This window comes from Brachypodium distachyon, chromosome 1 (assembly GCF_000005505.3).
Source record: "Brachypodium distachyon strain Bd21 chromosome 1, Brachypodium_distachyon_v3.0, whole genome shotgun sequence".
Taxonomy (NCBI): Eukaryota; Viridiplantae; Streptophyta; class Magnoliopsida; order Poales; family Poaceae; genus Brachypodium; species Brachypodium distachyon.
Window position 1 is genome coordinate 20,119,791 of NC_016131.3, and position 15,287 is coordinate 20,135,077.

Below are 15,287 nucleotides of genomic sequence, written 5' to 3' on the forward strand. Positions count from 1 at the left end.
TATTTCAGATTGATTGTCCTATCTCCCCGATTCCCTTATACGAGCCCCACGTTTCCTTTTTTCTCGTAACTGACTGATTACTTAACTCAGGATTTCAAGGAAAGGAAACAACCACGTCGGCTCTTTACTGGAGTTAATTGCCATGCATATCTAATTGCCTAGGAGAGGAAAGGAAATGAATGGTTAGTTGTCCCTACAATTACATTAGGCCATTAATTCCTTCGGAAGTAGAAACGACAAGTACTAGATTCTTTTTGTAATTTTTCTGTTAAGCCTGCTGTTAATGACGCGCGAGGTGAGAACCTGCCTTGGTTACCGTCAACACGGCTTGCATGTATTCCCGTCCGTGCTTCCTTGTAATTTAACGGTCGAGATTAATTCTGATGTTATTTTTTTCTGGCCAAGAAGCCTCCTTCTTCCCAACCGCCCTCCTCTCACGGATCCATGCCCGTCGGCCGACCCCTCCAATCACCGCCCTCCTCATGGATCAATGGCCTGTCGTTTCTCACAATAATCTGATTCCAACCTGGAACAATCAATTTTGCCAAGTACTACGACCACGAGTCTATAGCAAAATCTGATTGATTGAAAGCGTCAATTAAATGAGATCCCTATATATGGCATACTCCAGGGATCAACATTGCCTTTTTTATGCTACAACGGACGTACGCCGTGCGAGTACGTATACGCGTATAACCCCCTTTGACCCAGATGGGCTTTCGAGGGTTATACGCTGGGTTGTACGGCCGCGATATTTACAAAACTGCCCTAACGGCTGAAGGGGTACGCTTCAATCGCAGCCGTCCTTGTGTTTTCATGGGCCTGAGGGGGGCGTATAGAATTAGAAGTGTTTACCGTTAAGAAATGAGTAAATAGGAAGCAGTAAACAGTAGTACTACTGTTTAATAAGCGCTCGCAAAATAAAATAAGAACTCCTATTATAAGCAAGGTGAATAAGATATGGAACTCTTACGACAATAATTTCGATATGTTCTGGCAAGTAATAAACAGAGGGTACGCTTATGAACTTCATTGTCGTGACAATCAATTTAGCACCACAGCATCCAACATCACGTATCTGTTATTACCGTTACAAATCAGTACATTACGCACTGAAACACAGGAAGTTAGCTTGTTCTTTAAGGACTGATCTTGCAAGCACAACTCTAAACTACCACACACTAAACTAGCACAAACCTAGCAGTTCAGAAGAATTATCGCAGCACATTGTTGAAACCATATGCATTGCTCCACTCGCAGAAGAAGGTACAGTTTACACCGAGTCGACCACTTCAACCTGTTGTTGCGCAAGGTATCTTTCCCTCCGCTCTTTCTGCGGCGAACAAATGAAGATGAAGGATGCGTTTTAGCACCGGAAAACAAAATATACGAAGAGAAGAAAGAGCTAGAAAGCTATGAGAGACTCAAGAGATATACCCATTCATCAATGACAAGCCCTTCACCAACAATTCTAGGACCACTTTCTTCTGGAGGTTTCTTCCGCGCCTCAAGTGCAGCCTCTGCCTCCGCTAACTGAGTGTTTAGTTTTTCTAGTTGCTTTGGAGACAGAGAAACAAGAGTTTATAACTATTTTAATTCTATGTCCAAGGAAGAAATTCTACATGTGCAACAGTGTTGGTATGATTTACTTACAGGACCGGGATTCTGAACATCCAAGAAAATAACCCTCAGTAGCTTCTCAACCACAGCTTGATCTTTCTGCTCATCAAACTGTAACCAACAAAAGAAGTCATTCTTCCAAACAGCAAATATTCTGTGAACCACAAGCATGCTACTGAACATATGAAACTAAAACAAGGTTTTAACCACGTTGCCAACAACATAAACATTCTGTAAGACCATAACCCTACACTCTTAGACAACAAACACATCTTTCAAATCTTTCAAATCATACCTTGGATGCAGGATCAGCAGCAAGAACATTGCCTCCCATCCAACTAAACTACTAAAAGCAGACCGGGGCAAATGTATTACAATAGCAACGCCACCTAGCACTAGGATTACTCCAACGTTTAGCCTACCAAGGACCAAGAAAATATCGAAGTCGGATCCTTTTCGAGAAAATATTCCATTGGACGATTAGTTGTTACTTAAGAGAAATGTTAAGATGATGCCAAACTATTGTGTGCCATAAATTTCTTTTGATCCAAATTCCAAAGGACTATATTGAAAAAGTGAACTGTTACCTCCTATGACTGTTACGTAATATTGGCTTTTAGGCTTTTATATCCAGATATATAGCATAAAAGGAAATAATACATTTGAAATGTACAAACTGATAAAAATTATTGCTGCATAATGCTACCATACTGAGTGAGAAGTGGTTGGATTCAATGTGTGTGTGACTTGTGACAAACAAATATGCACAGCGACATGAGTCATATATCCTTGAACTTCTTTACGATAAGCAAATGCTAACACTAGTGCCATCTTTTTGGAAATAACATTTTATGGATTCATATTTATAGGCCTTAAATCTTATAATCATGATTTCCAGTTGACTTCTACACACGGCAAAATTAAAGATCAAACAGTCTCATCCTTGCCTAAATATTCTCACATGCCAAGACAAATGAAATTAACACATATGCAAATTTCAAACAGAAGATTTAAGAAATTGAAAAGTGATTTGCAAATCGGATAGTTACAGACGTAATTAATTCTGACACAGGCATCATCTCAGCTGCCATAGTGGCCGGCTGCTGGCAAAGATCAGCAACAGCCAAAATATTTGGTATGTGAACTCATTGGCAGGCAGAGGGTAAGAAAACCGGGATTTGAGATTGGAGCTTTGTGGAGGATAATCTGGGGATATATTTACGGTGGAGTGGCGACCAACTTTAGCCGGTTAATAGTGCATATGCCAATAGTCTGGTCCCATCTATTACAAGAACAAGAATTAATAGTCCACACTGATTTGGTGCTCTTACCACCTATTACTCTATTAGGTAAGTTGGAGCATCTTAAAAGAGCTCTTTACTTAAATACGTTTCCTTGGTCCCACACAGGGGCGGAGCTAGAGAAAAGAATGACCTGGTGCACAATAATGCATTGTTGTATGCAAATGAAATGAATTTTCAAGACATGGTGCACTTTTCTTGATCTAACCTGGTGCACATGGTTACTTTTTGTCCTAATTGCTAATAAAAAAAAATTGGAACCTGGTGCCTGTGCACCAGGGAGGGACTATGTAGCTCCGCCCCTGGTCCCACAGTAACTAACGCGATCTATTATGTAGCCACACCCTCTCTTCCCATGTGCCCCTGCAGGCCCTGATGCCAAAAAATGATCCCCGCAGCTCCTCCCTACTCCCATCTCGGTGAAGTACAGGAACTGAGGAGGATGAATGGACAAGTGGCATGCCGTCATGTCGCTCATTTTCTGGCATGGTCGCAAGCTGGAGGAGAGACAAATGGGGATTTCGGCAATCTGGTGTGGTGGTGGTGTGTTGGAGCAGGTGGAATTTGTATGTGCATTCAGTGTTATTCATAATTGCACAGAATGTTACATCCATCCTGTTGTGCAGAAAGTAGTCACTGAACAATTGAGAAATATAGGCCACGAAATTGGAGTCAATTGTAGAACATCACAAATCAACTGCAGATCTTAGTAAGAAGGTGAAGGAACCATCTATTGGATAGCTTGTTACATTGCATGAGATTCAGAAAAAGAAAGAGTTCAAGCTTCTGTCTTCATCAGTTTTAAGCTATATAGCAAACCATAGATTTTAGGAACTGGGCGTACATGTTGATCCCTGAGTTTCCAACAAGTTGAAATATCAGTAAATCCATGCAAAGTTTCACGACTCAAACTAGGCATCCATATACAGTTCTGAAATCACTACATACCACACTAACAAAATCCCCATATATGGCGCTCCAACAAACCAATCCTAAATCCAAAAGTGCAAATCAAAGAGCTTGGGGCCAAGAACACATGGGTCAAATTGGACGTGCATACGGACGTGTTTTAACCCTTTGCCCTTTGATTGTCTCCTTGATCAAGATCATGCAAGAGCACCCAAACTGGAATCAGACCTTCTCCTGAACCTCTAGTTTCTCTAGTGCTATGTGGTGAGTGTGCAGCTGTTTATACTCCCAATATGGATTATGGAGGCAGCAAAAGCTTAGGTGTTATGTTCATATCCCCTCATGAAGGAAAGTCAGTCTGTCGGTGTTGGAGTTGAGTTTTGATCTTTGCCATCTCCATATACATCTGAATGACGCTGAATTGTGGGGTTTGCCTATTTTCTCATGAGATTTAGCATATAAACTAATGGTAGGGTGGTGATATGGACTTGGAATGAATGCACAGCCTAGTTCGCTATAAAATTATCATAGGGACCGTTATCTTTTTTTATCATAGGGACCTTGTAGGTTACAATGAAAATGCAGAGGTTGTCAGGAATGCCCCTTAATTCTGACTTCATAACCCTAATCAACCTTAACTGTCCCCAGCCGCAAAATCCGTTAGCCCATTAGAGTGGCGGGGCCTTTAGCACCGGCGGAGCTATGTACAAGCCAAACCGGGCCATGGCCCGCCCAGGTTTTTTGCAAAAAAGAAGTCTATACTACTAATCAGAGGCCCAGCCCAGCAGATGCCCATTGCCCGGCCTGCTCCGGTGCTCCCCTTTGTGCAGCTGCCTGCCTGGGTCGCCCTCACATGGCCGGTAGCTAGGGCACCTTCGCCCCCGAGGACAACGGACGGAAGCAGGCAGGCAGGGCCACCCTCCACGCCGTCGATGCTCGCCCCACTGGTCTGCACCGGCTCACCGCGCCCGCTGCCCCGCGCCGCCTCGCCGTGCCCGCCGCCCTGCTACCGCTGCCGCGCGCATGCCCTGCACGCCGCCGCTGCTCGCTCCAGTGCCTGCCGCCGCCTCGCGTGCCCGCAGCCATGCACCTGCCATCGCGTGGCTGCTGCTTCTCCGCCGCGCTCGCCCCGCACGCCGCCTCCCAGCAGACTGCCACTGCCCGCTGCCCTCTTCTTCCTCAATTTCTCTATTGAAGTAGTATGTTTTTTTTCCCCAAATCTGTAGTTTGCAATTTGTCAATTTCATAACATGGCACTGATTGGATTGTAGAGTTGAAGAAGATCCTATGAAAGCAACAACTGATCCTTTTGCCCTTGCTTGAAAAGAAAAATTTCGTGTTCTTTTTTAGCCTGGCCCGCCCATGAATTCCTTCGTAGCTCCACCACTGGCCTTTAGTACTCATATGATTGAAAATGAGCTTCCTGCCTAGCTAATTCGACGCAAGATGTACACTGGCACCAATCTACTTCCCTCTCTGTGTCTCAGGCTGTGGCAGAGTTGATTTGGAGAATCAGTAACACATTTATCATGTCGGACCACCTAGGCTCTGGCTACCACATGAGCTCGCTATTTAACAGTTAGCAAAACTCTCCCATCTGTGAAAAAAAATTCCCTGCCAGACCTCTGTTGATATCAACCAAGAGACATCCCCACCTAAGCAATATCTTGTGATAACTACAGGCCTCACCCCTGGGTTGCCATCCTCCATTCTTCCATCAATTAGACAAGAATTGATCAAACGGAATATGCAGGAAGGTTCCTTTCATTGGAAATATAGATGAAGCATAATGTCATTTAGATTTTGACTTTTAACGGGACTAACTTCATTCCAATAAGAATAATACATGTAGATATATGTTGTCAACTGCAAAATGTTCTCCTCCAAACTTACTAGAATTAACAGGCATGCAGGAAAGTAAAAGCTTAGAAAGAAAAGAGCACAAACCAATTCTGGTGCATAGTCCATGGGTTCTTTGACCTTCAAGCTCAAAATCTTAAACTTGACCTTGCACTTTTGCAGAACATTTTCATTATTCTCTGGGTGCTCAACAAACTTGAAAACTGAAAAGTAAAAAGGAAACAAAAATAAGCACCAAATAAGGGTATATTGAGATTTGAGAAAACTTATTCTTGCTAAGTAAAGATCCATTGTGACAAGTGCAATTTACCAGTTGCTATGACAGTCTCGCCAGGGGCAAGTATGGCTCCAGGAGGACGCATAAAACAACTCTTGGGTGCAGTTGTTTGAAACTAGAAATTTAAATATCAGTAAACAGTCAGAAAAATATCTTTACCAACAGGGCTAGTGTTAAACACTGGAGTTTTAACTGCAAATTCAGTCCATCTGCCACTGGAGGAACTACGCAAAGCAATACTCACACTAACCTTAAATGCTACATGAGACTTGCTTGTGTTCTTTATCCTGATTGCACTCTTCACCTGCTTTCCTGGTTCATCTACACAAGGCAAGCCAGAAGTTTATTAGCTTTCTATACAGAAGAGAAAGTATTAAACAATTAGAAGGCAGGGAGCAGAACTGGAGTTCATCTCCTTATTTCGCCTCCTTTTATCCATGCTACATGCTAACACATACACACAGTGATTCGGCACTCATGAAGACAGAGATAAATTAAACTCCACATCTAAGAGATTCAAACAATCAGACTTCGCATGTCCATTGAATAACTATGTAATTCTGTAGAAGTTTCTAGCACGTGCCAGCATTTGAACATCAATATAGTAACCAAATACTTTTCATATGCATCACAAAATTAAAATAATCCACTTGGTATTACATTACGGGAGGGCATCCCATAAGACTTGGCTTCACAAACGTCTTGGGGTGCTTGCCAATTTGTTAACAGCTTTCCTAGACGCAGACCAATTTTTTTTGTAAGATGCGGAAGTTAGATAACAGCCCTAACCTGGGGAAGGAGGCCTCCTTCACCCACAGAAATCCCCCAGGGGCGCACGCCTAGAAGATCCTGAGATTAATGTAAGGTTATCACAAAGTAGCATTGAACTCGTGCCAAATGCAGTAAGAATGTTTCCCCCCTGCGTGTCACGACGGCAAATTTAGACAACTGTTCCCTAGAAATTAATCATACATCAAACTCATGCATAAAGTTTGTCCTATTTGCATGATTCCAGTCTGCCAAGGAGTTCTATCACCTAAGCTCCCAGTGTAACAAACTTCTACCGATGCATGCACCTCAATACTGCATTTAAGGCAACAATCATGTTAGAACTTGTCTACCATAATTGTCGCTCTTCTACTCGAGATCTCAGCCTTTCAGAAAATCTACAAACGAAAATTCCATTACGGTCTAGATCCAACGCCCAGATCGAAGATATTCTACCTCCTGCAGCAAGATCAAGAAACTCAGATGGCAACTTTTCCCACTCGTCACCAAAATCGACCACCAACGAATGCATTCCCCAGAGCTAAGCAACTACTCCGCCACATCAAGCTTCAAGGTCGCGACTTCCTACATTGCCCACCGACTCCACTTAAAAACAGTGCAGATCAAGCAACTTAACCAAAATTAACCCCCCTAACTTAGCGCAATCGGACGGCACTAGTCACGCTCCAGCAGCAAATTCGGCAAAGGCCGCGGCTTTCGGAGCTCCTCGCGACCTCGACACAGAATCGAACAAGAAAAGCTAAAGAAGACTTGAATTCCTGGAGCGCTCACATGGGAAGTAGAGCTTGTTGGGCGGATCGAGCCGGAGGCGGCGGCGCGCCGGCAGCAGAGCTTTGGCCATAGTCGAGATCCCAGCAGATGCCCCAGGAGCGCTGCCGTCTGCGGCGACGGGCGCCTCGTGGCCGTAGCGGCTAGCTGACTGGTGGATCCCGGACGACGAGGCCGGCGCGCCTCCAGCTTGCCTGAAGGGCATGCGGCAGAGGTTCCAGAGCTTCACGCTGCCGGAGTCGCCGGCGGGCGCGTACCTGTCGTCGCCGGAGATCGCCATGGGATGGGCTGGGGAGTTGCCGGTTACCAGGAAGGTCCGGAGGATGTGGTTCAGTTGCGCTCTCTGCTCTGCTTTCTCTCTCTCTCTTCTAAAGTGATCTTTCTTTCACCTCAGCTTTCGCTACAGTACATTCTGTATCCTCGATCTCGCCTCTTTAATCTCTTCTCTGGTTGACTTTTACACGCTGGGCTGTGGACTCCGGCTTTATGCTGCCACTGGTATAGTGAAACTAATCATGCAGCCGTGATGGATCTACAAATTTTATATACTCCGTACTTGGTAGTGTGTAATAACGGGGTGACTGACGCAGTGAAACTGATATAGCATGTCGAGATAAGGCTTTTTAATTCTACTACCGCTACTACTATCACCCCGAATTAGCAAAGGGCAGTGGAATTTATATCAACTGCACTAATGTTTTACGGTGCTACGAAAGAGACAAAAAAAAATACTCACTTCGTTGTGCAATAAATACTAGATTGGCCACAAAGATACTTCATAAATTTTTAATTAGTTGTACATGCAGTCCTTTAAAGACAATAAGCTGGAAGGACAAAATACTCCATAGTAGGATGAAAGTATTAAAATAATTTGTCTAGAAAATAAAAATAAAAACCTATGTTTTGGAAGTCTGTGGTCATCTCCAATAGTTGTTGGTAAATTTGTTATGTACAGCAGTCTGAGCTTTTGATGATGTGGCACTTATTAATGAAGAAAAACATAAATGTTGTATGTACTATGTTAATATACAAGCTATGCACAAGATTCAAGGTAGATGAGACAGTTTTTGTTACAACTTAACATATGTATTTTTGAAGATGTCATGAATGTACAATTAGGGGAAACTTATAAGGTTCTCTATGTACCGCTTATATCTGCGAGACTTGAGCCACCGTCGGCAATGTGGATGGACAGCCAAACTCAATGATCGACGGACGAAATGGGTTAGATGAAGAAGGAGCGGAAATAGATGGAGTGATGCAACACTCATGATGGAAAAAATGGTAGATGTGGTGATGGTCAGGAGGGAGAAGACGATGACGTATGAGGGGAAGTCATCAGATAAAGGGGTTAGGAAGAAAGTCCATGCTTTAGTAGCGTCACATGTGGTATGGCATGCACACCACTAAAACGGTGGCGCCTCTCTTTTTTCCAAATGGTTTTCTCCCTGTATTTAGTTTAGTTCGGTGGCTTCAACTTCTAAACTATGACATGTTGGTAGTGCAAATCGTGATGATGAAAACCTTATTTAGCGGTTGGGTGTCTTATGGAAAAACAATCACATGTGCATGCGAAGATACTACATATCTACAGAATTTCATAAAAAAACATTTTGTGATTACTATTATGGTTCCAAACTTTTTTTTTTCTGTAACCCACAAATGAAGACAATTTCTTAATTTACAGAAACGTAGAGCACACCTACATGTACATGTGAGAAGGTTTTCAAAACGAAAAATTGAAAACTAAAAATGGGATTCCATTATTAGTTTTGGAAAATAGGGTCACTAAAGATAGCCCAAAAGTAATTTGGAGTTTTCGCTTCATCTAACTCATCCCCCCCAAAACAAAAGTTGATAACCTACTTTCACTTCCCACCCTAGAGTGTCTCTTGTTCTCCGCAAAGTACAATGACATGGGGATAAAATGAACCAAGAAAAATGTTGTAGGACTAGGAATAGTCCAAGAACTCAGTGATAGAGAAAACCATGGTTACTTCTAAATGTCCTTGTAGTGAGAGAGATAAGAGAGTGATGAATATGCGATGGTCTGTCGAACCAAACATCTTACTTTCCTCTGCCCAGACTTTGTCTCATATCTATCAATCTGGAGAGTTTCAAGATGAGAGAGAAAAAAGAGGAGTACCGGTAAAGAAGTCTAGTGCATCTGTAACGCTCGTGGTGGTACTTGAAAGTGCCATGTCATCAAAAAATTTGGAGTTCCTAGATATACATCGATGAGAAGGAAGGATGTTTTCTCATAAAAAATTCAGATGTTTGAACCAATGTTATCTCGTCCTTTAGATCTACAATTAGAAATACAAACTTTAAATGGAGATTTTAATTAAAAAATTGGAATTGTCCATTGTTATCATTTTATTTATGTCTACCTAAACCAATATGTTTTAATTGCGTGCACACAACTAACAAATAACAACATGCCAAAGCACTTCAATGGACATTAGCTGGTAAAGTCTGAAACTAATCCATCAAACTGCTACTCTAAGAGTCCTAAATGTAAACCGGAAGCAAATCCAACCTCTCAGGCCCATAAAATTTCAACAAGAAACTATCAAAATACCACCCAAAACAAGAAATTTCCCAATCAAAAGAATGTCATCCCATGTGGCAACTTCTGGTGGCCAAGAAGCCCTTGTTCGCCTACTGGATAAGAAAGATCTCATCCTTCCCGGCGAGCAGTAGCCTTTCGTCGCTCCTCTCCCTGCAAACCTGCAATTACCCTTTTGCCCTCGCCGGCGGTGTCGACCATCCATCCGCCGCCGCCTCCCGCGCAAGGGCGGTAGTACCCGGAAGACTGTGCCATGGCGGCCATATCGTCGATTCCCTTCGCCGCACTGCGCCGAGCCGCCGACTGGAGGCCGCCGACGGCGACTGCAGCGGTGGGCATCTCCGGCGGTGTCGTGCTCAACGCGAGGGCTCGGCGCGGCTCACGTTCCGTGGTGCGCTGCGTCGCCGCGACCGCTGGTGAGTTTGCTCGCGCTTTGTCTCTCGTATTGTTTGCTGTGGCCCCTGACAGACGCCATAGTTCCCCACTTCCCCACCCTCTCTGCATCCCGCCGGTGATGGGCCGCCGCTCGAGCTAACCGGCCCGGCGGCACCGTTGTGCCTCTGCAGAGACCGCCCAGACAACGTGGCTGAGACGAGCTGATACGCGTTGCCGCTGAGCGGCACACTAGTGCATGAAGCCCCACCCCTACTCCGTAACCCTCGTTTCGTTTGAGCCGGTGACCGGCGGCGCGTCTGGGCAGGGCATGGGGCCTCGAGTCGCCATACGTTGCTACCACTTTGGCCAGCACGCCTTTTACGAATTCAGTATCTAATTGATCAATTTTTCATACCATAGGTTGTCTTTTTGAAACTGTTGGTCTCATTCTTATCTATTTCTTGAAGTGTAGTCTGGACGCATGTAGTTTGTACCTTTCTAGTTGTAATTCGTTTTGTGCATTCGAGGTAATAATGCATCAAACTGCCATCAAGAAACTTTGTTTTTTTTTCCTTTGCCACTCATTGAATTGGACTTCTACTTTCATTTCTGCCTCAGGAAGATCAGCTATAGTCTATTGATATGGTAAAGGTCCTCCACCCATTAATCACAGGTTTAATCTGAATGTTACAGTTGCTCATCAGGAGAGTATGTCAAAAAGCACGGGAAGCTAATAAATGGGTGCAACAAAGTCATTGTACAGTTCGGCTAAATCAACTGGTACTCCCTCCGTCCAAAAAATACAAGGACAAATCTTAATCTGAGAAATCCAAAAATACAAGGAAAAATTGATCCTGGAACTCCCATCACACGTTCCTATGTCCTCGTTGCCAAATTGATTCCTAATTGCACCTCTACTCAATGTTGCACTGCGGTTGGCCTAGTGGAATTTATGCAGGAGTAAACTCATCGACTTCAGCATCCTTGGGAGAATTTTTCCTTGGTTCCCTCAATCCTCAAATTTGTCCCTGTAGTTTTTGGATGGAGAAGTAGCTATTCTATTGCAGAATGAACCAGCAGAGCAAGTTTAGTGTCTGTGTTAGCATGATACTTGATATTAAATTTACTGGATAGTCATTTGATAAGCTAGGGAAGTCTGCAAGTGGTGGAGTCATGGCACCAACCAGTGCATTCTAAGGCCTCGGTGACGTATGGAAGATGCAGTCAATGACTCCATGATCCTCCCTACCATGTTGGATGTTCCATGTGCACCAGGCACCTACTGCTTTGATTTGCTTATTTTGGCTAACCTGTGCCCAAGATTGGAAAACATTTCTTTCTTAGCAGAAACTTTGGATATTTCTTGTTAACTTGTGCCGCCTTGGATGCGAGGTCGGGGAGGTCGTGCTTCTAAGCTCTTCACACCTCACTATTCCTGCGTTTTGATTGGTTTTGCGATGAACTTATGATTTGCGGCTGTAGTCTGTGTTACTAGGTTGTTGTGTCTGCTACAAATACCTTATTTTTACCCATCATTTGTGCCGTGCTAAAAAAGCAGCATATGTCTGGCTCAAAAAAAAAAACGGAGTGAACGTCTGAATGGCCGAAGATGTTCTGTTACTCAAATTAAGGATCTTAATCTGACATTCAGCTGCTAGTACTTTGGTAATTCATATGCAACTTTGGTGCATTCTGTGGCGTTTGAGTATGTTGAAAATGCAACTGAAGAGAATTGGTGTGATTTATATCCACTGAAGATGCTTAATCATGTATAGGATGACTGAATTACGAGTCTTAGTCTGAGTTTTCATTTGTTCTGAATCTTGTACAGATATTCCACCTACTGTTGCGGATACAAAGATGAACTTTCTCAAGTCATACAAGCGTCCTATCCCCAGCATTTACAGTACAGTCCTACAAGAACTTTTAGTGCAGCAGCATCTAATGAGATACAAAAGTACCTACCAGTACGATCCTGTGTTTGCTCTTGGCTTTGTCACTGTCTACGACCAGCTTATGGAAGGGTACCCCAGCAATGAGGACAGGGATGCTATATTCAAGTCATATATAACAGCGTTAAATGAAGACCCTGAGCAATACAGGTACATATTAGAACTTATATAGTTTAACTTCAACCAGTGTCTTGTGAGCATCTTGGTATTTCATATTAGAGTAATTTTGTTCATATACACACTCTGTTGTCCAAGTTAATGTCATAATTTCACTTCTGTCAGTGTTTCTGCATGAGTATATTAACCTCAACCCTTTAAATGTACTCAGCAACTCTGAATTTTCTTAGAGATGTTTAATCAATTTATGCACATTATCTCTGGTGAAAATTTCCAGTTCAACTAGTTCTTGCATCATGCTTTTATTTTTGGGTCCTTATTAGTTGCTCTGCTTTCTGTGCATCCAAATCTCAGGTGTTATTGGATTACTAGTTCTGTACTCCATTTGTTTTGTTGGCATCAATTGAAGTCTGTTCCTCTTTGCATAATGTTTCTATTTCAAACAAATATATTAAGTGTGTTGTTTTCTATGTCCAGAGCTGACGCACAAAAGATGGAAGAGTGGGCACGTGCCCAGAATGGTAGCCTGTTAGTGGAATTTTCTTCCAGAGATGGGGAAATAGAGGCCGTTCTGAAAGATATATCAGAAAGGGCCCAGGGTAACGGAAACTTCAGCTACAGCCGGTTCTTTGCAGTTGGCTTGTTCCGTTTGCTTGAACTTGCAAATGCAACGGAGCCAACAGTACTAGACAAGGTTGTTCTTGCCATTATTTATTTGTTCGCATATTTTCTGTTTTTTGTTGTTTTTCTTCTAAATAAATTGTGCTTCCTATTCAATTTTGTATGTTTCCTAATTTTTACCTCAAAAAACTTGTTTTTCATTGTCTTTTTTGTTGACACAAGAACAAGAAAATTTATCATAATTCAGTTGAGTGAATGCATCTCATCCTTAGCAACCATGATTGCTTCAAAAACTACTCCTATTGTGTTTACATAGCTTGCACTGCTGCACTGGCCTTCCCAAATCTTGTTCTCCAGTGGCTGAGGTTGTAGATTATGCTAATCCTTTGGCATGTCATTATTCAAGTTTGTACTGGTTTCTATGATTTCTGGTGTTTCTTGAGCTGAAATAGGGGATTCAAGGTAAGTTTGATTTGTAGCATGTCTCTAGGTGCGCATCCATATTTTTCTGTGGGTAGACCTTTTAAGTTAGGCTTTCTGCTGTGGACTTTGTTTTGACCTTTGCATGTCATTGGCATGGTAAACTCTTCTACCCTGTTTACTTATATTTCTTTCTAATATGTCTCTAGTAGGGTATCTCGCAAAAAATAAAGACAGTAGGGTAGACCTGCACTGTTTACTTATATTTCTTTCTAATATGTCTACGAAATAGAAATGATAGCCTGCCATTTCTGCTTGGCCCTAAGATATTATTTACACTTATCATTTTGGTTTACCCCTCTATTTATTTCTCGTTCCCTCTCTTTATCTTTGCTTTAATCTTTTGGATGGCGAGAGTAAAGAACAGCTGCTACTAGATCATTTAGCACCAGGGTATCTAACTAGTACTGCACTGCACAATAAAGATATTGTAACATGCAGAGTATAGTACTTTTTTTTAGGCTGCAGAGTATAGGAGTACTTGAAAAGCATCAGCGAGGCATTCTATTTCTAGCATACACTGAAGTACATTTGCACAATGTACAACAAATATTCCAGCATAGCATTTTGAGCCGTTTAGGCAGTGCTTGGTGATGATCTCAAAATGGAGTATGCTCTTAACTGTTACTTTGCTAACATAACCATAGGTACTGACTTACTTTACTTGCTTAATAGCTTTGTGCCGCTCTAAACATCAATAAAAGAAGCGTGGATAGAGACCTCGACATTTACCGCAACTTACTCTCAAAATTAGTTCAAGCCAAGGAACTTCTCAAGGAATACATCGACAGGTAATCTCTTGTACTCCGTACCATTTTTACTGTGTTAGACTGTTGAAATGAATTGAAGTAAGCTAGCTGTGCTACATTGGCAGGGAAAAGAAGAAGAGGGAAGAAAGATTAGAGACTCCGAAGCCGAATGAACCTGTGGCAAAATTCGATGGAAACTCTTATCCCGTGATGCATTAACTCAGCTTTTCCTAGGGGAGAGCATGGCCGGATAACAGATATTAACAGTTTCATCTGGACTGCGTAGAGAAACTATCAGGGGCATCTTTGGCTGCTCATCCTGTGGTGTAGTAATCTGCCGTACAAAAAAGATCCAGATTATTCTTAGTGTTGAGCTCGATACTTTGTAATTCTCCTTTTCTCTGTCGAAAATGTATTGTTTTCTTCACATGTTTTACAGCACGAAGAGGTGTCTGAGGATCAATTTACTCACGAGCTGAGAAATTATATATTGTGATGACAAAGAAATCATTTTGCATGGTTCTGTTTATCTGAATCTGCATTTACAAGGCTCTATAACTGAGAAATTATATATTGTGGTGGAAAGGAGGATCATAAACTAGGTCAAATATGTGCTGGATCATTGTAAAGTTTCTGGAAAGTTCTCCTTTATTTCACCCAAGTGCAGTACACTTCAACATAGCATAAGAAAAATTTAAAGAAAATTAGGGAACTGATGGTTTACTGAAGTACTAGCATGGAAGCTTACACAGCCATAGTCAACAATGGTGCTTTCCCAAAGCACGACTATACGAAAATTCAAAGCAAATTGTTTCCACAAAGGACAAAAATACACTGCCACAACATTTATTATTGAGCTAGAAGCGCAATATTGCGGAGTCATTTTAACCGATATCTTGA

At 42.4% G+C, this 15,287-nt stretch overlaps 2 protein-coding genes across 2 annotated transcripts; one reads left to right on the forward strand and one right to left on the reverse strand.

The window, feature by feature from the left end:
* Window positions 1–981: 981 nt before the first annotated feature.
* On the reverse strand, window positions 982–7,947 carry LOC100836529 (vesicle-associated protein 4-2). The gene is made up of 7 exons (XM_003562849.4): window positions 7,528–7,947; window positions 6,218–6,288; window positions 6,001–6,082; window positions 5,778–5,893; window positions 1,654–1,731; window positions 1,438–1,557; window positions 982–1,333 (listed from the first exon to the last, which is right to left on the reverse strand). Exons 1-7 carry the CDS (start codon window positions 7,802–7,804, stop codon window positions 1,274–1,276), a joined length of 804 nt encoding a protein of 267 aa, XP_003562897.1. The 5' UTR covers window positions 7,805–7,947; the 3' UTR covers window positions 982–1,273.
* A 2,208-nt stretch (window positions 7,948–10,155) lies between these two features.
* Window positions 10,156–14,922, forward strand: LOC100839581 (protein THYLAKOID FORMATION1, chloroplastic). Its single transcript, XM_003562859.4, has 5 exons — window positions 10,156–10,509; window positions 12,300–12,570; window positions 13,015–13,231; window positions 14,314–14,429; window positions 14,513–14,922. The coding sequence occupies exons 1-5, from the start codon at window positions 10,347–10,349 to the stop codon at window positions 14,604–14,606; spliced, it is 861 nt and encodes a 286-aa protein (XP_003562907.1). The 5' UTR covers window positions 10,156–10,346; the 3' UTR covers window positions 14,607–14,922.
* Window positions 14,923–15,287: the final 365 nt, after the last annotated feature.

Coding starts and splice junctions, on each gene's coding strand:
- LOC100836529 (XM_003562849.4), bottom strand. CDS start 7,804: ATGGCGATCTCCGGCGACGACAGGTACGCGCCCGCCGGCGACTCCGGC. Junction 6,289..7,527: donor CAACAAGCTCTACTTCCCAT/GTGAGCGCTCCA, acceptor TGCCTTGTGTAG/ATGAACCAGGAAAGCAGGTG. Junction 5,894..6,000: donor CGAGACTGTCATAGCAACTG/GTAAATTGCACT, acceptor TTTACTTTTCAG/TTTTCAAGTTTGTTGAGCAC.
- LOC100839581 (XM_003562859.4), top strand. CDS start 10,347: ATGGCGGCCATATCGTCGATTCCCTTCGCCGCACTGCGCCGAGCCGCC. Junction 12,571..13,014: donor GAAGACCCTGAGCAATACAG/GTACATATTAGA, acceptor TTCTATGTCCAG/AGCTGACGCACAAAAGATGG. Junction 13,232..14,313: donor AGCCAACAGTACTAGACAAG/GTTGTTCTTGCC, acceptor CTTGCTTAATAG/CTTTGTGCCGCTCTAAACAT.